This window comes from Heterodontus francisci, chromosome 33 (assembly GCF_036365525.1).
Source record: "Heterodontus francisci isolate sHetFra1 chromosome 33, sHetFra1.hap1, whole genome shotgun sequence".
Lineage (NCBI taxonomy): Eukaryota > Metazoa > Chordata > Chondrichthyes > Heterodontiformes > Heterodontidae > Heterodontus > Heterodontus francisci.
In genome coordinates, this window is record NC_090403.1 from 48,393,610 (window position 1) to 48,415,862 (window position 22,253).

A 22,253-nucleotide genomic window follows, 5' to 3' on the forward strand; every position below is an offset into this window, starting at 1 on the left:
GGTCATTTGAAAACCCGGCTCTAGTATCTTGCCCGCATGGCCAGCCAGGCAGTGTTAGCAGCCTCCTAGACTAGTGGAGCTAAGGAGATTCTAACCTCACCCAATGGTCACATCTGTGCACTGACAAAGATGTCAGCCATGTCTCAATGGGTAGCACTTTCATCTCTCAGTCAGAAGGTTGTGGTTTCAAGGAACTTGAGCACAAATCTAGGCTGACATACCAGTACAGTACTGAGGGAGAACTGCACTGTTGTGTTGCACTTGTGATGTTAAACCAAGTCCTGTCTGCCCTGTCAGATGGATGTAAACAATCCCAAAGGACTATTTCAAAGAAGAGCAGGGGAGCTCTCCCTGGTTGTCCAGACAATATTAATTGTTAACCAACATCCCTAAAAATAGACAATCTGATTATTACCACGTTGCTGTTCGTGGGATCTTTCTGTGCGCAGATTGACTGCTGCATTGACATTACAACCATGACTACACTTCAAAAGTAATTCATTGGTTGGCAAGCACTTTGGGATGCCGTGAAAGGCGCTATATAAATGTAAGCTCTTTCTGTTTACTCACACAGATGTTATGGGAACTCAGACTGTACCTTAAAAGACACAACATAAATTTTATGGATTGTGTACTGTGGCAAAGAAACTACATCCCTTTTACTGAGCCAAAGCTCTATCCTAAAGGTCAAGTTTGCCTTATACTGAGCATTGGATGGATCTCAGAGACCACAATCCTTTTACGTCCCACTGGTTTTCTATTTGTAACATTTTCTGCACACCATATGCTATGCAATCTCAAAGGCAATCACTCCTGACAGCTACAGACTGTCAAACATGCACGGAATCTTTGATGCAGGAGGACCATTCAAATAACCTAAATGAGAGCTGTAAGCAGACAAAAAATTACTTTGACATGAGGAGCAACGAACTCGAGATATACTATTTCTAAAACTTTTCTGTAAAATTTCTATTCTATTGCCTCTGGGTTGCCTGACTTCAGTGCAGCGGCTCTGAGAGGAGACAGTGAGAAGTCCCGAGGCTTAATCTTTAAAGCATGTTAACTTAAAACCCTGGCATGCATTTGGGCTCACAGGAAGTATGCTTGACGCTTTGAAACAATTTCTCCCAAAACCCCTCCAGGCATCAGCTGCTAAAGATAGGATTGCGAGCAAAAAACTATTTCTCATGTACGCTTCTAGCCAAAAAGAAAAACTGTGAATATTGGAAATCAAATTGAATGAAAAAAATAGGAACAACTCAAAATGTTCCATCTCGTCACCCTAAAGTATTAATCTGCATTTCTCCCTCCTCCACCTCATCAGACGCTGACTGTCCTACTGTGTATTTTCAAGCATGTTTTGTACTTCGCATAATGCAGCATCCCTGTTCCCATAGAAACCTTTATTGGTGATTGTAAAAGACGCATTTATTTCTTTACGAAGGTGATGGTGGGCCTTCTTATTGCTCATTAGGGTTGCCAACCCTTCAGGTGTGGCCTAGAATCCCCAGGAATTAAAGAGGAAAAACTGTTTTGCGCAGCCAGTGGTTAGGATCTGGAATGCACTGCCTGAGAGTGTGGTGGATAATTAACTGAAGAGAAATAATTTGCAGGGCTATGGGGAAAAGGCAGGGGAGTGGAACAAGCTGAGTAGCTCTTGTAGAGAGCTGGCATGGGCACAATGGGCTGAATGGCCTCCTTCTGTGCTGTAACCATTCTATGATTCCAGACATCGCCACGAGGAACCCGAGAGAAAAGTCATAGGGGCTTTCGGAAATTGTGTTTTTAAAAACAATTTCTGTGAACACTTTTGTTTATTAGTTATAGAAATACTGGACATGAGGAGAAAGGGGTTTTTGACTGACAGTCTCACGTCATCCAACCAAGTAATGGGGAATCTATTCACTTTCTAATCAGTGTAGATGGCAGCGTGCACCGACTTAGGATGGGAGTGGAGTCACATGTTGGCCATACATGAGGACAACACGCCCTCTTCCCTGTAGGACATTTATTGAGTCAGTTTTCGGTCATTTGGCTGATGCCTGCCCATAAATTGCCAGGTTACCGTGGCAACGCTAAGACTTCACAATCTGAGATGTTAGTCCCATACTGTAACCACGACACTGCCTTACGCAGTGCAGATGAGATGTAACATTAATCCATCTCCTGCGAACTGAGCCCATCAGTAGTAGCAGCCGTCAATGTTGTGCGTCTGATCAGAACTGGATACTACTCTTTCCGTAAGTCCATCTGTGGCAAGTCTGAGCTTTAAATCCCAGCAGCAAACGTCAAACACCACCTGAGAAACGTGGTCAGTGCAGCAGTAATCTTTACAATTCTTCCCAGTGCTAATTTTAACTTCTCCTGATTGTAGCCTAGAACCAGTAATCAAAAAACTCTCTGTATTTTTTTTTAAAAAGGCATTTTTCGTCAGTGCAGTTTTATGAACTGTACACTGCAGACACTCAAAAATAAACACGCCAAACCACTCTGAAGCATTACCAATAAATAAGGGCCAATTCCAGGTTCTCAGCAGGGAAAATGACTTGTGAATTTCTGCCCTTTCGTTTTGAGGCACAGAAAAATTACTGGCTGTGATACCGCCATTTCCACCAATGTGTCCCTTGGGAGCCGAGAATCAGTTGCAGAAACACTACATTACAGAGGTTATAAGGAATCGAAAGTGCTTGTTGAAGTATCCCTTCATTATGACTCAGCTGTTAAAAGCACTGCCTGCTGATAAGTTGTGTCAGACAAACCAAGAGGTTTAAATAAAAGCAAAATACTACGGATGCTGGAAATCTGAGGATGAAAACAGAAAGTGCTGGAAATACTCAGCAGGTCTGGCAGCCTCTGCTTCTCTCTCCACAGATGCTGCCAGACCTGCTGAGTATTTCCAGCACGTCCTGTTTTTATTTCCCAGATTCATTCCCTGATCTGGACTGAGTTACTTAACACAGTGACACTACATTTGGTTCTCAGTGCCTCAGGTTTGGGGAGTCTGATACATACATGCATACGAACATACAAACCAGGAGCAAGAGTAGGCTATTCGGCTGCTTGAGCCTGCTCCACCATTCTATAAGACCATGGCTGATCTGTTTGTGGACTCAACTCCACTTTCCCCGAAACCCTTGGACTCCCTTGTTTGTCAAGAATCTGTCTACCTCTGCCTTTGGAACATTCAATGACTCTGCTTCCACCTCTCTCCAGGGAAGAGAGTTCCACAGACTTACGGCCCTCTGAGAGAAAAAAATTCTCCTCATCCCTGTCTTAAATGGGAGACCCCTTACTTTTAAACTGTGCCCCTGGTTTTAGTCTCTCCCACAGTGCGAAACATCCTTTCAACATCTACCCTGTCAAGTCCCCTCAGGATCTTATATGTTTCAATAAGATGTTAATATGATGTTAATTGTGTATTAATTGTTTAATTATATGCAGGTGGAGGGTGTTAATTGGGGTCGGACGAGCACATATAAGGAGACACGGAGACTGGTAAGAGGTTTTTGAGTGAGGAGTTACATGTTTGCAATACTTTTACTCCGTACAATAAATGTAACACTGAGTAAAGATTGGCTCCAGCATTATCCTTCCACAACAAGCTTTTTGGAATATAACATATGAAATATAGAGTTCCTGCTCTTGATTGTTTACCCTTTGTTAATATTGGGTGAGGACAGGCTCTGATGTCCACTGTAATTACATAGTTACATCGAGCAGACAGCACAGAAACAGGCCATTTGGCCCAACCGATCTATGCAGTCGTTTATGCTCCACACAAGCCTTCTCCCACCTCTCTTCACCTCATTCCATCAACATATCCTCTATTCTGTTCTCACTTATGTGCTTGTCTAGCTTCCCCTTAAATGCATCGGCGCTATTCTCCTCCACTATTCTTGTGGTAATGTGTTGCTAATTTTTACCACTCTTTAGGTAAAGAAGTTTTTATGGATCATTAACGAAAATAATGAATATCAATAGGCCCAATACAGATCTCTGAGAAACTCTCCTCATGTGGTTTAGTGTTGTAGCTATGTTACTGGACCAATAATTCAGAACACTGGATTTATAATTCAGCAAGAGGCAGTTCAAACCTCACCACAGGAGCTAAATTCAGTTTTATATAAAAATTGTGGAATCAGTAAAAGTGACCATGAAGCTGTTAGATTGCCGTAAAACCCAACTGGTTCATGAATATTCTTCCGGGAAGAACTTCTGCGGTCCTTACCCGATCTGACCTAAATGTGACTCTAGTCCCAGACCACGATAGTTGAAGGAAAGAAGACTTGCATTCATATAGCGCCTTTCACTACCTCAGGATGTCCCAAGGCACTTTCCAGCCAATGAAGTAATTGGACGTGAATTCACTGTTGCAATGTAGGAAACATGGCAGCCAATTTACACACAGCAAACTCCCACACACAGCAACATCCGTTTGTGCGATGTCGATTGAGGGATAAACATTGGCCAGGACACCAGGCATAACTCCTGTACTCTTCCTCGAGAATAGTGCTATTGGGTCTTTTACAACTGCTTGAGAGGGTGGATGGGGCCTCGATTCAATGTCTCATCTGAAATGTGGCACCTGTGACACTGCAGCACTCCCACACTAGAGTGTCAGCCTAGATTTTTGTGCTTCATTCCTGAAGTGGAACTTGAACCCAAAACCTTCTGACTCAGAGGCGAGACTCTTCATTGCCCATATCTTCAGAATGAATTAAAAAAGGGCCCCGATCAAATCTGTTTCCATTAATAACAAATCAGTGCTTACATGATTTCAACCAGCCAACCTATCCAACATAATATCCAACATCTGCTCTGATGATGCTACCTTCCATGACGGTGCTTCTGATATGACCTCCTTTTTCCTCAACCGAGGATTTCCCCCCACTGTGGTTGACAGGGCCCTCAACCGTGTCCGACCCATTCCCCGCACCTCTACCCTCACCCCTTCCCCTCCCTCCCAGAACCGTGACAGGGTTCTCCTTGTCCTCACTTTTCATCCCACCAGCCTCCATATCCAAAGGATCATCCTCCGCCATTTTCGCCACCTCCAGTGTGATGCCACTACCAGTCACATCTTCCCCTCCCTTCCCCTGTCAGCATTCCAAAGGGATCGTTCCCTCCGCGACACCCTGGTCCACTCCTCCATTACCCCCACCACCTTGTCCCCGTCCCAGGGCACCTTCCCCTGCAATCGCAGGAGGTGTAATACCTGCCCATTTACCTCCTCTCTCCTCACTATCCCAGGCCCCAAACACTCCTTTCAGGTGAAGCAGCGATTTACTTGTACTTCTTTCAATGTAGTATACTGTATTCGCTGCTCACAGTGTGGTCTCCTCTACATTGGGGAGACCAAGCGCAGACTGGGTGACCGCTTTGCGGAACATCTCCGCTCAGTCCGCAAGCAGGACCCTGAGCTTCCGGTTGCTTGCCATTTCAACACTCCCCCCTGCTCTCATGTTCACATCTCTGTCCTGGGATTGCTGCAGTATTCCAGTGAACATCAATGCAAGCTCGAGGAACAGCATCTCATCTACCGATTAGGCACACTACAGCCTGCCGGACTGAACATTGAGTTCAATAATTTCAGAGCATGACAGCCCCCCATTTTACTTTCATTTTTAGTTATTTTTTCTTCCTTTTTTTACATTCTTTTTTACATTTTTTACAATCTTTTTTTGCATTTATTTCATTTCATCTTAGTTTGTTCAGTTTGCTTACCCACTGTTTTTTTCAGGTTTTTTTTCAGGTTTGCACTTGCTGCTGTTCAATATTCAGTGTATTTACACCTAATCTGTACTAATGCTTTGTCTTTCAACACACCATTAACATATTGTTTGCCTTTGCTCCGTGACCTTTTGGTCAGCTATGTGGCCTGGTCCAATCTGCACCTTCTCCTTTGTTATCTCTTGCCCCACCCCCACCTCACTTGCTTATAATCTGTGACTTTTCTAATATTTGTCAGTTCTGAAGAAGGGTCACTGACCCGAAATGTTAACTCTGCTTCTCTTTCCTCAGATGCTGTCAGACCTGCTGAGTGATTCCAGCATTTCTTGTTTTTGTTTCAGATTTCCAGCATCCGCAGTATTTTGCTTTTATCCAACATAATAACTGTTCTTTAATCTGATGAGACCTCATTTTTTTTGTAATAGCAGGTTAGGCAGTATTTTATCAAACACTTTTTGGAAGTCGAGGTATACGACATCAACTGAGCTACCTTCGTCCATCAAATTATTAGGGCAGAACCAATACTTAGTGGGACAATGGGGCACTGCCAAAGAGCAAAACCATAAATCAGCAGTAATATTGAATCAGAAACATACCATTTCTTCCAGTTGGTGATGTAGGTCATCTTTCTCGGAACATATTTTCTCGTAAGCTTGAATGACCTCATCCAGGTGATCCTCCCTTTCTTTACTGTCTCGAAGCTGAAAATTAATTAAAAATTATCATTTAATTGATGAGATACTTGAGGGAATCCAGCTGGCTCAGAGGGGAGTAGACCAGTAACATAGAACTGGTACTGAATCTGGCAGAAGCATTAATATTTCCTTCATATATCCAATTGTAGTGATTTCTTTTAAATATTCTTTCTCAGGGATGTGGGCGTCGCTGGCAAAGCCGGCATTTATTGCCCATCCCTAGTTGTCCTTGAGAAGGTGGCGGTGAAGGTACACCCACAGTGCTGTTAGGTAGAGAATTCCAATTCAATTTACAGTTTACTGGTATGCATGCCAGTCACACCTCGTGAGCCAAGCAAGACTGTCAAATTAGTGCCAAGTTGTGGTTATCTGAACGCCCAAAAATTCAAGACAAATGATCTTGGTCTATTAGGAATGCAGATTCAATGTCTGATCCCATCTCTTGGAAGGGACCTGGATGCCCGAAGGGGACAATTTTTTTAAAGAATTACTTACCACATTCTAAAGCTAATCAGAGGTGGAGGGAGCAGGGAATGTGGAGGATGGGGGCTAGGCAGATTCCCCCCACCCTTCAGGCAGACAGCTGCCCCAGTTTCCTGATACATGGGGCAGGCAAGTGCAAGACCCCAAGCATAACTTTGGACCCTGGCAAATGGGATACCCTCCCATGGATCCCACAAACATCAGTGTTGGAGGGCAACAGTAGGAGCAATCTCAGTGCAGCCGAGGATCACTGCTCGAGGAATATCAGGTCTTTAACTGTATACAGTATTTGTGATGGGTTTGCCAATCTTCTTCTGTTAGGTGTCGGCTTCAGAGCTGTTGATTACTTGCCGGGATATGGTTCCATCAAGTCAAATGCCCTCTAGAACTCTGCCAAAGTGGCCAATATTTACATCGGCCTTGAAGGTGAGGGTCAGACTATTCAACAGCGAGGGCGTTACAGATGGGCCGCATCCTGTTGTCACAGGAACCTTCCAGCACGGGTTGATGGGTGGTGATCAAGAGCAGGAATCTTGGCCAATTGTTCCCCTTTCTGCAGCACTGCAATCTACAGTTGTTCCTTTACCACTGACCTCGTAGAAATCAGCATGAGCCAGGGATTGAACCTCCAACCTTGCTGCGACTGCATGGTTCAGCTACTCATCAGATCGACTCGCTGAGCTGGGGGAGGATTGGAGAGCAAAAAGGAGGAGAAGCACATTTGAGGACTTTAAAAGAAATTCAACACAAACCTGATTTCTGAAGTGCTCCAGCTGTTCCCTCAGCCGACTGTTCTCATTTCTCAGCAAAGTAACATCAAGCAAGCTTTGGGGAGACTTCTTATCATCTACAAATTCATTTGACAAGGAAAACTGGGAAGTGAAGCACAACAAAAATGAGGAGAGGAGAGTTGAGCAGAGCATTGCACCATAAGAACATTAGAAATAGGAGCAGGTATAGGCCAGACGGCCCCTCGAACCTGCTCCACCATTCAATAAGATCATGGCTGATGTTCTACCTCACCCCCACTTTCCCTCCATAGTGTCCAAGAATTTACCAAACTCAGTCTTCAATATTCTTGACAACTGAGCATCCATAGCCCTCTGGGGTAGAGAATTTCAAAGACCACATGTGGCCTTGTGTATTGTTCCTCCACCTGCACCCACCCACCACACCCCACACAGTTATTCTTGCCTCTCTGGTCCATGCATGTCTCATTCACAGACACATGTGCACTTTTCAGCAAGGGTCCAGCAGTCAAGTGTAGCAACCCCGGTTCTCTCACTCTTAGCCCAATGGTGCCGAGTACAAGTATACCTGCTCCCGAGGCTGGGATCAGCTAACTCAGGAAGAAGCAGGAATCAGATCAGGCCCTTCCTAATCTGCGTGGCTCAGTTCTACTTTTGCAACACTTTTACTGACTGGCAAAATGTTTTACTACACCTGTTGGTGTTAAAGGCAAGGAATGACCTCCCAACCTCCTCCATTCCTACATCTCCTTTGCTCTGACTCTGGCCATTTACGCATCATTCTCCCTCCCTTCATCCCACCATTGGCTGCTTAGGCATCTGCTCTGGAATTTCCTTTCTAAACTCTTCCGCCTCTCCACCTCACTCTCCTTTAACCTCCTCTTTAACAGCTACGACAGGTAACTAAAAGCTTAGTCAAAGGCATAGGTTTTAAGAAGGACGAGAGAGAAAGACGAGGAGAAGGAGAGGTTCAACGAGGGAATTCCAGAGCTTAGAGCCTAGATGGATGAAGGCAAGGCCCCCAATGTTGGGGCAAAGGAAGCGGGGTTGCACAGGAGGCAGGAATTGGAGGAATGCAGAGTTTTTTGGAGGGTTATAAGAGGAGCTGGAGGAAGCTACAGATACTGAGAGGGGCAAGTCCATGGAGGGATTTGAACATGAGCACAAGAATTTTAAAACTGAGGCATTGATGGACCAGGCAGACACTGTGGACTTGAGTTCTGGTGAAGCAATCGGCGTTGATAACCAAGAATGCACATACTGTAGCTGCACTGTAAAAATTACTAATCGTTCTGATCTACAGTTGCATGAACTGGGGCCACTCGCATCCGTTTCTGCCCTTGTACAAATACATTTTTAAATTAAAAGTTTCTATTTGGGTTTTAATTGTTGGGCCAGCCTCTAAACCCTGTTTATTTACACCCCTCACCCCCAAACTCCCTATAAAATGAAACAGATTTTAAATGCCTGTATGCGCACACTCCCTGGGCTTCCCTCATTTCTCAGATGGTTGAAGTGTGCAAAGGCTGACCCAATTTCACACACTCACACAGTAACCTATTCACTGACACAATGCTATATTTAGATATGGGCACAACCAGCCCTGGATGCCTATAGTTTCTGTTGTATCTCAGTGGATTCCGTCTTCATCAATCTGACAGATTAACAAAGGAATGTTTTGACAAAGGAAGAAAGGCTCGCTTTCATCACTGCTTGTTAAGGAGCTATACATGGAGGAGTGAGGGTATGACCACACAATGTTAGAACTAACACAAGCACTAAAGATACGGTACATTAAGATTAGTGGAGCATCAGATAAACTTACAAACCTCCTACTGAGACTGAACTGTTTAACGTTACTAACGTCCAAGCACAAATTTGAACATTTGTTTTCTCTTAATAAAGACGGGTTGTTCCCTTCTACACCTTTAGCCTGTGCTGGGCAAATCTTATACAAACACTGTTCTATTAACTTTCATGTTGCAGAATAAACAGCTACAAAAGCAAAAATACTGGAAACCTGAAACAAGAAGACAAAATGCTCGAAACACTCAGCAGGGTGAGGCAGTATATGGGGGTCTACCTGCTTTTGTTCCACCATATTCCTGCACCGCGGGAGCCTTCCCTTTGCCAGATTTTCCATGCTTCCTGCCTCTTCTGCAATAACACTTTACGCCTCCTCTGGATCCATCTTTCCAGTTTCTAGACTTGTCTCATTATCACCTCCTTTTGCCGTGCACTATCAGCACTTTTGTCATTTAATCAATCCTGCCTTCCACAACACTACAGATGTCTTTTTTCCCCTGCCCTCCTTTTCCTTGGCTCTGCAATGTGCTAAACAGCTGTTCATGTCTCTAAACTTCTTTCAGTTTTCACATGTATGCTGACAACACCCAGCTCTATCACACTACCATCTCTCTCAACTCCTCCATTGTCTCTAAATTATCAGACTGTTAGACTTACTGGATGAGCAGAAATTGCATCCAATTAAGTATTGGGAAGACTGAAGCAGTTGTCTTTGGGCCCCACTGCAAACTCCATTCACTAGCTACTGACTCTATCCCTCTCCCTGGCAACTGTCTGGGACTGACCAGACTGTTTGCAAACTTGTTTGACCCTGAGATGAGTTTCCAACCACATATCCACACCATCACTAAGACTGCCTATTTCCACCTCTGCGACATCACATGACTTCGCCCCTGCCTCAGCTCATCAGCTGCTGAAACCCTCATCCATGCCTTTGTTACCTCTCGATTTGACTCTTCCAACACACACCTGCCTGGTCTCCCACATTCTGTCCTCCATAAACTTGAGGTCATCCAAAACCCTGCTGCCCATGTCTTTACTCACAGCAAGTCCTGTTCACCCATCACCCCTGTGCTTGCTGACCTACACTGACTCCCAGTTAAGTAACTCTGCAATTCTAAAATTTTCATCCTTGTTTTCAAATCCCTCCTTATCTCCCTATCTCGTAACTTGCGCCAGCCCCACAACCCTCCAATATCTCTGCACTCATTGAATTCTGGCCTCTTGCAAATGCCCAATTTTAATCATTCGACCATTGGCTACCAAGGTCCTGAGCTCTGGAATTCCCTTCCTAAACCTCTCCACCTCACTTTAAGATGCTCCATAAAATCTACCTCTTTGACCAATCATTTGGTTATCTGCCCTAATACCTCCTTAAGTGGCTCGATGTCATATTTTCCTTTGTAACAGCCCTGTGAAGCACCGTGGGACATTTTATTGTGTTAAAGGCACTATATAAGTCCAAGTTGTTGTTGTTCTGATTGAAGGTCATCGAGCTGATATATAAACTCTATTTCTCTCTCCACAGATACTGCCTGAGCTGCTGAGTATTTGAGAATTTTTCTCTGAATAAACAGAAACTCAATTCTTGCCATGACAATGGGTCAGAATGCAACATCGGAGACAGGAAGACCCTTGGTTCAAATTGTCCGTAAAATTTAAAGTCATTTTCCAAGACAGATCTTAATTCCATTTCCATTGTTCCCAAGGAATGAAATCTGATGCAGAGGTTTTACCTTGAGATCGTACTGTCTGAGTTTTCTCTTCAAGGTGGAGTTCTCTCTTTCCATGCTGATCAATCTCTGCTTGATATCATTGTAGGCGGTGATGAGTGCAAAGTGGGATGCGGAGTATTCCTCACTCGTAAGGTCTCTGTTGGGTGCCGCGGCCCACTCCACATCATCATGCTGCCCCTCCTGTGTCAGAATGCTGATGTCGTCTTCAAAGTTGAAAGAATCCATGACAGCAGGGACCTGTTAAAGGTGAGGTGAAATATATGAGTCTCCTAATTATAATATGCATTCATGAAAGCAGAAAGACTTGCATTTATATAGCGCCTTTCACACCCTCAGAACGTCCCAAAGCACTTTACACGATGAAGAATTTTTGAAGTGCAGTCACTGTTGCAATGTAGGAAACCCAGCAGCCAATTTATGCGCAACAAGTTCACACGTCAACAATGAGATGGGTTTTTTTATTCGTTTCATGGGATGTGGGCGTCGCTGGCAAGGACAGCATTTGTTACCCATCCCTAATCCCCTTGAGAAGGTGGTGGTGAGTCGCCTTCTTGAACCGCTGCAGTCCATGTGGTGTAGGTATACCCACAGTGCTGTTAGGGAGGGAGTTCCAGGATTTTGACCCAGCGACAGTGAAGGAACGGTGATATAGTTCCAAGATGGGGGAGATGGTAGCGTAGTGGTAATGTCACAGATCTAGTAATTCAGAGGCCCAGGCTAATGCCTTGGGGACATGGGTTCAAATCTCACCCTGGCAGCTGGTGGAATTTTAATTCAATTAATTAATAAATTCAATTAATTAATAAAAAAATTCTGGAATTGAAAGCTAGTCTCTGTAATGGTGCTATTAAACTATTGTCGATTGTCATAAAAACACATCTGGTTCACCAATGTTCTTTAGGGAAGGAAATCTGCTGTCCGTACCTGGTCTGGCCTCCATGTGACTCCAGACCCACAGCAATATGGTTGACTCTTAACTGCCCTCTGAAATGGCCCAGCAAGCCACTCAGTTGTCAAGGACAATTAGGGATGGGCAACTAATGCTGGCCTTGCAAGCGATGCCCATATCCCATGAAAGAATATTAAAAAATTATACTTTACAGACAGGATGGTGCGTGATTTGGAGGGGAACCTGCAGGTGGTGGTGTTCCTATGCATCTGCTGCCCTTGTCCTTCTAGTTGGTCGAGGTCATGGGTTTGGAAGGTGCTGTCAAAGGAGGCTTGATGCTTTGCTGCAGTGCATCTTGTAGATGGTACACACTGCTGCCACTGTGCTTCGGTGGCGGAGGGAGTGAATGTTTATGGTGGTGGATGGGGTGCCAATCAAGCAGGTTGCTTTGTCCTGGATACTGTCGAGCTTCCTGAGTGTTGTTGGAGCCGTACTTATCCAGGCAAGTGGAGAATATTCCATCACATTCAATTGCATTACAATCGCTGAATCCCCCACTATCAACATCCTAAGGGCTACCATTGACCAGAAACTGAACTGGTGTAGCTATATAAATACTGTGGCTACAAGAGCAGGTCAGAGGTTAGGAATCCTGCAGCGAGTAACTCACCTCCTGACTCCCCAAAGCCTGTCCACCATCCACAAGGCACAAGTCAGGAGTGTGATGGAATACTCTCCACTTGCCTGGATGGATGCAGCTCCAACAACACTCAAGAAGCTTGACACCATCCAGGACAATGCAGCCCGCTTGATTGGCACACCATCTACAAACATTCACTCCCTCCACCACCGACGCACAGTGGCAGCAATGTGTACCATCTACAAGATGCACTGTAGCAACACACCAAGGCCCCTTAGACAGCACCTTCCAAACCCACAACCTCTACTGACTAGAAGGACAAGGGCAGCAAATACATGGGAACACCACCACCTGCAAGTTCCCCTCCAAGTCACACACCATCCTGACTTGGAACTATATCGCCGTTCCTTCACTGTCGCTGGGTCAAAATCCTGGAACTCCCTTCCTGACAGCACTATGGGTGTACCTACCCCACATGGACTGCAGCAGTTCAAGAAGGTAGCTCACCACCACCTTCTCAAGGGCAATTAGGGATGGGCAATAAATGCTGGCCTGGCCAGGGACGCCCACATCCCATGAATGAATAAAAAAAACACACCTGACATGTGCCTTGTAGATGGTGGACAGTCTCTGGGGAACAGGGTGTAGGTTACTCACTGCAGAATTCCCAGCCTCTGATCTGGTCTTGTCGCCACAGTATTTAGGAGGCTGCTCATGTTCAGTTTCTGGTCAATGGTAACCCCCAGGATGATGATATTAGGGGATTCATTGATGGTAATACCATTAAATGTCAAAAGGAGATGGTTAGATTCTCTCTTGTTGGAGATTGTCATTGCCTGGCACTTGTGTGGTGCAAATGTTACTTGCCAATTATCAGCCCAAGCCTGAATGTTGCCCAGGTCTTGCTGCATACGGACACCGACTGCTTCAGTATCTGAGGAGTTGCAAATGGTACTGAACATTTAATCTGTTTTAGTGACATTGTTAGAGGGATAAATATTGGCTAGGGCACCTGGAGGAACTCCTCTGCCTTTCTTCAAAATACTGTTGTGGAAGCTTTTCTGTACACCTGATAGGCAGACGGGGCCTCGGTTTAAGGTCTTGTCCTAAAGACGGCAACTCTGACAGAGCAGCACTCCCTCAGTACTGCACTGGAGTATCAGCCTGGGTTTTGTGCTTGAGAGTCTGGAGTCAGGCCAAAAGCCCCATCATACAGCCTCCTACCCAAAACCTCAAAACTGTGGAATCTCGCTCAGTCTTGCTTTCCTTCTACTGAAGGGAAACTTTCAATATCTCCACGCATCTATTCACTATTTAGATAGGGCTTTAAACTAAATAGTGGGAGGTTGGGTGGGGGGGGGGGGGGGGGTGGGGGTGGGTTCAGTTGCATGGAAAATTAGGAAGTCAAAGTTAAAGGAGAAGGTAGGAGTGCAGGTTAGTGATGAGGCTGATTGTTACCAGAAAATAAAAGGAAGGGGCAGAACGTGTGAACATCATATTGCACCAAGGAATCATACAAGAGTAGGGAAATTTGATAATAGAACAAACTTAAAGTTTTTGTATCTGAATGCACAAAGCATTCGGAATAAAATAAATGAGTTAACAGCGCAAATAGAGATGAATGGGTATGATTTAGTGGTGATTACTGAGATGTGGTTGCAGGGAAATCAGGTTTGGGAATTGAATATCCAAGGGTACTCAGTATTTCGGAAGGATAGACAGGAAGGAAAAGGAGGTGGTGTAAGCTTTGTTAGTAAAGGAAGAGATCAGTGCTGTAGTGAGAAACGATATAGGCACTGGAGATCAAGACGTAGAATCAGTCTGGGTAGAAATAAGAAATAGGAAGGGAAAGAAGACCCTGGTGGGAGTAATCTGTAGGTCCCCAAACAGTAGTTCCGCAGTGGGGCAGAGTATAAACCAGGAAATACTGGGGGCTTGTAAGAAAAGTACGGCAATAATCATGGGTGATTTTAATATGCATATAGACTGGATTAGTCAAATTGGCAAGGGTAGCCTCAAGGGAGAGTTCATTGAACGTATTAGAGATTGTTTTTTGGAGCAATAAGTTGTGGAACCAACCAGGGAGCAGGCTATTCTAGATTTGGTGTTGTGTAATGAAGTGGGATTAATTAATGATCTCATAGCTAAGGATCCTCTAGGGAAAAGTGATCATAGCATGCTAGAATTTAAAATTCAGTTTGAGGGTGAGAAACTGGAGTCCCACACACGAGCGTTCTGGAGTTAAACAAAGGTAATTACATAGGCATGAAGACAGATTTGGCCCTAGTGGACTGGGCAGCAAGACTAATAGGTAGGACAGTTGATGAGCAGTGGCAGATGTTTAAGCAGATATTCAATTCCTCCCAACTAAAATCTATTCCAGAGAGGAAGAAAGATTCTAAGAGGGGGAAAATCATCCATGGCTAAGCAAGCAAGTTAAGGATAACAAAAAGACAAAAACTAAGGCTTACCATATTGCAAAGGCCAATGGCAGGCTTGGAAGATTGGGCAACTTTTAAAGATCAACAAAGGGTTACTAAAATAGTAATAAAAAGAGAAAAGGTAAATTATGAAAGATAACTAGCGCAAAAGATAAAAACAGATAGCAAAAGCTTCTATAAGTATATAAAAGATAAGAGAGGAGCTAAAGTGAATGTTGGTCCCTTGGGGAGTTAATAGAGGGGAACACAGAAATGGCGGAGACACTAAATCAATATTTTGCATCAGTTTTCATGGTGGAGGACACTAGTACCATCGCAATAGTAACAGGTAAAGCAGAGGTTATAGAAAGGGAGGAACTTAGAACAATCATCATCACTAGGGAAAAAGTACTGAGCAAACTATTGGGATTGAGGCAGACAAGTCCCCAGGGCCTGATGGCCTACATCCTAGGGTCTTAAAGGAAGTGGCAGCAGAGATAGTGGATCCATTGGTTATTATATTCCAAAATTCCCTGTATGCAGGAAAGGTTCCAGTGGATTGGAAAAAAGCCCTTAGTCAAAAAGGGAGGGAGGCAGAAAATAGGAAACTGTAGACCAGTTAGTTTAACATCTGTCGTTGGGAAATTGTTAGAATCCATTATTAAGGAAGTAATAACAGGACATTTAGAAAGTCAAAACGCAATCCATCAGAGTCAGCATGGTTCTATGAAGGGTAAATCGTGTTTGACTAATTTGCTAGAGTTCTTCGAAGCTGTAACAAGCAAAGTGGATAATGGGGATCCTGTAGACGTAGTTTATCTGGACTTGCAGAAGGCATTTGATAAGGTGCCGCACAAAAGGTTAATACACAAGGTAAAATCACACAGGGTTAGGGGCAATTTATTAGCTTGGATAGAGGATTGGCTAACCAACAGAAAACAGAGAGTCGGGATAAATGGGTCTTTTTCTGGTTGGCAAGATGTAACTAGTGGGGTGCCACAGGGTTCAGTCTTCGGGCCCCAACTATTTATAATCTATATTAATGACTTGGATGCAGGGATAGAAGGTATTATAGCCAAATTTGCAGATGACACTAAAATAGGTGGGATAGTAAGTTACAATAAAGAAATAAGAAATTTACAAATGGATATGGATAGGTTAGGTGAATGGGCCAAAATTTGGCAGATGGTGTTTAATCTGGATAAGTGTGAGGTTATCCATTTTAGTCGGAAGAATAGAAAGGCAAATTTTAATCTAAATGGAGAGAAACTTCAGAGTGCTTCAGTGCAGAGGGATCTGGGTGTCCTCGTGCATGAATCACAGAAAACTAGTATGCAAGTACAGCAGGTAATAAGGAAGGCAAATGAAATTTTGGCATTTATTGCTAAGGGAATACAGTATAAAAGTAGGGAAGTGTTGCTGCAACTGTACAAGGCATTAGTGAGACCGCACCTGGAGTACTGCATACAGTTTTGGTCCTGTTACTTGAGGAGGGATGTAGTTGCATTGGAGGCAGTTCAGAGAAGGTTGATTGATTCCAGAGATGAGGAGTTTGTCTTATGAAGAGAGATTGAGCAGTTTAGGCCTTTACTCTCGAGAGTTTAGAAGAATGAGAGGAGATCTAATTGAGGTATATAAGATGATTAAGGGGATTGACAAAGTAGACGTAGAGAGGATGTTTCCTCTGGTGGGGCAATCTAAAATGAGAGGTCATAGTTTTAGGATAAGGGGTAAAAGATTTAAAAGAGAGATGAGGAGAAATTACTTCTCTCAAAGGATCGTGAGTCTGTGGAATTCACTATCCCAGAGTGCGGTGGATGGCGGGACATTGGGTAAATTTAAGGAGGAGATAGACAGATTTTTAATTAGTAATGGGTTGAAGGATTATGGAGAACAGGCAGGAAAGTGGAGTTGAGGCCAAGATGAGATCAGCTATGATCGTATTGAATGGTGGAGCAGGCTCGAGGGGCTGAATTGCCTACTCCTGCTCCTAGTTCTTATGTTCTTATCTCCTCTTAAAATGAAGCCAGGGATACATCTTATACCCTCTCAACAAGCAAGCTGACAAATTGCCAGCTTAGTAGATGTCCTAGATGTTATGTCATAGCACATTACTGCAGTCTTTCCCAGCCCCTTACCAGCTTTTCCTCCACCACCAAAGACAACCACCTTCTCCAACCTAAAACTCAAGCTTGGCTTATTTAACTACTAGATGCCAATTCCGCTGGTCTTCTCCACTATTCTGTATAACCTGCACTTTGGACCTTAGGATTCTGAATTTAAAAATAAAATCCTTTGGTCACATAAAGGATTAACCCACAATTGGCAGGGAGTCAATTCTTTGTTTATCATTGCTAATGGATTCGGTTTCATTACGTTATGATAAAAATTCAATGGTTACATATAAAATAAAGCTTTTTGTTCATAATGCAAGGATTTTGTAAAGAGTCGTTTAGTAGTATAGAACTTGAGTATTGCTGCAAATAGAGACATGTTGTCAAAGCTTTTCATCTTACAATCATCAGGACAATCGCAAGAGTAACCAATGTAAAGGAAAACATGCAGTATAAGTTGTTGTTTTCCCTTACATTGGTTGCTCTTGCAATTGTCCTGATGAGTGTAAGATGAAAAGCTTTGACAACATGTCTCTATTTGCAGCAATACTCAAGATTTTGTAAAGCCGTAAGTCATAACTAGACATAGGTTTCCTATTGTGACTTTTAAACCAACTCCAAAGCTCAAACTACTGATACTTACTGTCTACTTGGCTATCAGACAGTACAAAGTTCTTGAACGCTGCTGTTGAACATTTTCAGGCCTGTCTGCATCTTTACTTAGGAAACAAATCAAAAGCCACTAGCTGCAAATGGCCTGGCTGCAGGCTTTAAGTTTCTGTTGCACTCAAGTTATTACTGTTGCACTTTCACTTTCTAGTTCGGGTGCTTCCTTTCTCACTTACTGAAACTCTGAAATATTAAAGTGACTAGTCCCAGCGAAAATGTATTACAAAGATTCTTGGCTTTGCAATTTTATAGATTAATGAAAAATATTCTAATTTATTTATTGATACAGCACTGAAACAGGCTCAGCCCTCCGAGTCTGTGCTGACCAACAACCACCCATTTATACTAACCCTACAGTAATCCCATATTCCCTACCACCTACCTACACTAGGGGCAATTTACAATGGCCAATTTACCTATCACCTGCAAGTCTTTGGCAGTGGGAGGAAACCGGAGCACCTGGCGAAAACCCACGCGGTCACAGGGAGAACTTGCAAACTCCGCACAGGCAGTACCCAGATGGGTACTAATCTAGATGGGTTAGTTGGAAAATACAATGCCGAGTGTGATACTGCGCTATACAGAACCTCAAAGGAATCAGACACTGAGGAAGCAGGATGCCTGATTTAAGAGAGACTTTTTTTGAGAAGGCTTTTGAAGGAGAGAGACATGTAGAGGCAAAAGAGTTTGTAGAGGGAGTTCCAGAGAATTAAGCCAAGGCAGCTGAAGAAGTAAGGCAAAGGGAGTGAAGGGGGGTTCGGGGATGCACAGTCAGAGGATTGATGTGATGTGAATAGCTGCAGTTTGGGCATTTGTGGAGGATGAAAGCCAGAAAGGAGGACATTCATAGGCTCATAGAATGATACAGCACAGAAGGCCATTCAGCTCATCATGCCTTTGAAAATGCTATCCAATTAGTCACACACCCCTGCCCTTTTCCCATAGCCCTTTAAATTTCCCCCTTTATGTATTTATCTAATTTCCTCTTGAAAATTGTTGTTGAATTTGCCATAGAAGGAGATGTAATCAGCAGCAATAGAGCAGAGTCTACAGCAAGTGCTGCAGACAATAGCTTTAATCTTCCCAATTTTGAGTTGTAAGAAATTGTGACTCATATGAAACTGAATACAGGAGAGATAAGCTTTCTTGTAGTGATAGACTCACTGGCATATTTAGCTTCCTAAGGAAGGTGGCAAATCTCCAAGAAGATGAAAACTCCACGTGATAGCTCTCTAACCTTAAAGGTGAGCGAGCAAAACCTTCAAGATATTAGTCTAACGTTCTAATCAATTTTTCTGAGTCCTGATCAACCCCATTCCACACTGGATATTCACACATTCCCAATGGAATTAGATCCCTTGTATTACATAGAGCAGTTGATCAGCAATGTTTGCCTTCTCTCTTCTGCCCTCAAGTCACACCCATTGGAAAATATTGTCCAAATCTCTCTTTTGAAAGGAGTTAACTGGCATAGAATTCAGTATTTCTGCAGAGTCTGCCTCACATATTCACCCCACAGTGAGATAAACATTTCTCCCAATCTCACATAAGGCCTGTAACCTTAATTAAGAGCCCCTCCACTCTGCCTGAGTGACCATCTGCTGAGCAATACAAGAATAGTAAGGTCCCAGGTTTACTGTGTGGGTTAATGGGCCTGTGTGAGTTAACTGAACTGGGGCAATAATAGGGGCACAATCCTATTCACTGTGACCCTGGGGTGGGGGAGAAGGAAAAAAATACACACATTAAAAGAATTACTCAGCAATATCAACTGTCTTGAGTTGGTTTAGGTTTTTTGTGATAAATTAAATTACAAATACTTAGCTCATTGATCTTCAAATCAATTAGATGACAGAGATCTGCAAAGCTCATCCACCCCATTAAACATTCACTCCCTGCACCACCAACACACAGTGGCAGCTTTAAACTCCAGAAAGCTTATAATAGAAGGATAATGCTGGAGCCTATCTTTACCCTGTTTCACATTTATTGTGCAACATTTAATTTTAATTTTAAAAAAATTACAAACAGGTAACTCCTCACCCAAGCCCCTTCACCAGTCTTAGTAAGTGTCTGCTTATAAGTGCTTAAGTTAGACCCCAATTAACAGCCTCCAGCTGCATATAATCAAACAATTGATACACAATTAACAGCAGCAGTGTGTACCATCCACAAGATGCACTGCAGCAACTCACCAAGGCTTCTGCGACAGCATCTTCCAAACCCGCGACCTCTACCACCCAGGAGAACAAGGGCAGCAGACACAAGGGAACACCACCACCTGCAAGTTCCCCTCCAAGTCACACACCATCCTGACTTGCAAATATATACCAATTGCTTCACTATTGCTGGGTCAAAAACCTGGTACTCCCTCCCTAATAGCACTGTGAGTGTACCTACACCACATGGACTGCAGCGGTTCAAGAAGATGGCTCACCACCACCTTCTAAGGGCAATTAGGGATGGGCAATAAATTCTGGTCTAGCCAGCAATGCCCACATCCTACGAATTAATTTTTAAAAAGCAGTGACTAAAAGGCTGCATCGTTATTTAAATATCAAAGTGCTGAAGCAATAGCCCAACAGACTGCAATTTACAGACACTTGGTTTTGCTCTCTCTAGCTGCTAGCATATAGTCTAGGAATTTTGTACTCATCAAGGTAAGGGATGTTAAGGCTTGTCATAACACTTGAAAAGGAAACATTTGCATGGCTATGGGGAAAGAGCAGGGGAGTGAGACTAATTGAATAGATCTTTCAAAGAGCTGGCACAGGCACAATGATCCAAATTATTTTTTTCCCTCTCTGACACACTCCTGGTTCCAAATCTGGGCTCCTCAATGCATTGCCTTCCTGGAAACTGGATTATACTCAGATCATCAAAAACCTGCAATCTGCAGCCCTCCATTTAGTCAAAGGATATAGGATCTGTGGCTTTGTGCCCTTGTGAATCACCTTCTCCAAAATCATAGCTCAGACGTACTGTACATGGAGCACCATGTGTGCACTGCGGTGCTCAGTGGTAGCGTTCCTATCTCTAAGTCACAAGTTTGTGAATTCAAACCCCACTCCAGAAACTTTAGCATTTAATCTAGCCTGACACTCCTGTGCAGCACTGAGGGAGTTCAGCTCTGTCAGACCTGTCATCTATTGGATTAGACGTTAAACTGAGTCTGCCCTTGAGGGAGACATAAAAGATCCCATGGCACTATTGGGCCCTTCTTCCCCATGGCCTGGCCAGTATTTATCCCTCAACCAGTATCACTAAAGCGAGTTGACTGGCCATTATTTCACTGCTGCTAGTGGGATCTTGCTGTGCCTAAATCAGCTGCCACGTTTCAACAGTGACAATGCTTTAGCAATGCTTCAGAGGTAGTAAAGTTCTCTGGGATGCCCTGAGGTTGTAAAAGGTGCTATTTAAATGTAAGTCCTTCTTTTTCTTTCACTTGCCTCCTCATCAAGCATTCCCTGGTCTGGTTTGGTGTTGTTCCATACAGAGCAATGATCCCCTCACTCTGGCCCAACATGTGGCTCAGCCACTCCCTAATCCAGCAGCATTTTCTCCTTTGCACCTCAGCCAACCTGCATTTCCTACACAATCTGAAGCAAATCTAGCCACTGTACAATCAAAAAAATATAAGGTATATTCAGTGACATTAACAGGCAATGTGAGGATAAGGGCTGCTATACAGGTTCAAATACTGTGCAACTTATATGGCTCTCTGCACTTGTAAGTGCAGATTAATAGAAAGGTTTGCACTATGCACAGAGTACTGACAGAATGAAGGCTCCAACCTGAAGTGTTAAATTCACACACTGAGAGCAATTTTAACCTAACCGCCCGTCAGGAAATTGAGAGAATCAGGTTGAACGCTGGTTTTATCATCCCCCAGATTTTATTCTCCACTGAAGTCAATATCAGGCAGGGTGTAAAGCCAGTGTTCCACCGAATCCCATGGGTTTCCCATGTTAGGTTAGTTAGGTTAAAATTATCCCCATTATTTCAGTTTCTTTATACTAATGGAGAGGAGTATAACTGGTCACTGTCTTCTTGGGTGCCTCTAAAAACTGGTAATTGTGGTATAACTCTGCCAGAACAACCTTAGTTACAGGTCGTAAACTACAGATGAGGGAGGTCATTCAGCGGGGGTATCGAGGGTTATGGAATCAAAGCGGGAAGATGGAGTTAAGATACAGAATCAGCCATGATCTAATCGAATGGTGGAATACACTCGAGAGGCTGAATAACCTCCTTCTGTTCCTGTGACCAGCCCTTTTAGTACATAGAAACCCATAGTTCCTCAATCACAGCATCTAGTTGCC

The 22,253-nt window shown here is 43.6% G+C and overlaps 1 protein-coding gene and 1 long non-coding RNA gene across 5 annotated transcripts in view; one reads left to right on the forward strand and one right to left on the reverse strand.

Moving 5' to 3' along the window:
• tbkbp1 (TBK1 binding protein 1) overlaps positions 1-22,253 on the reverse strand; it is a 114,032-nt gene that overhangs the window by 85,011 nt on the left and 6,768 nt on the right. For 3 of the 4 annotated variants that reach the window (XM_068013513.1, XM_068013512.1, XM_068013510.1), the window contains exons 2-4: positions 11,200-11,436; positions 7,661-7,780; positions 6,327-6,431 (exon numbers count right to left, since the gene is read on the reverse strand). In XM_068013513.1, coding sequence (XP_067869614.1) covers positions 6,327-6,431; positions 7,661-7,780; positions 11,200-11,424 — 450 coding nt within the window. In that variant the 5' untranslated portion in view covers positions 11,425-11,436. Of the gene's footprint in view, positions 1-6,326; positions 6,432-7,660; positions 7,781-11,199; positions 11,437-17,905; positions 18,038-22,253 lie in introns of those variants that run through there. The other variant, XM_068013511.1, reaches the window with a different exon arrangement.
• The window catches only part of LOC137348186 (uncharacterized), a 48,834-nt gene that overhangs the window by 24,563 nt on the left and 2,018 nt on the right, over positions 1-22,253 (forward strand). Inside the window, exons 2-3 of the long non-coding RNA XR_010969091.1 lie at positions 3,442-3,495; positions 11,285-11,445. This is a non-coding gene — a long non-coding RNA (uncharacterized lncRNA). The remainder of the gene's footprint in view (positions 1-3,441; positions 3,496-11,284; positions 11,446-22,253) is intronic.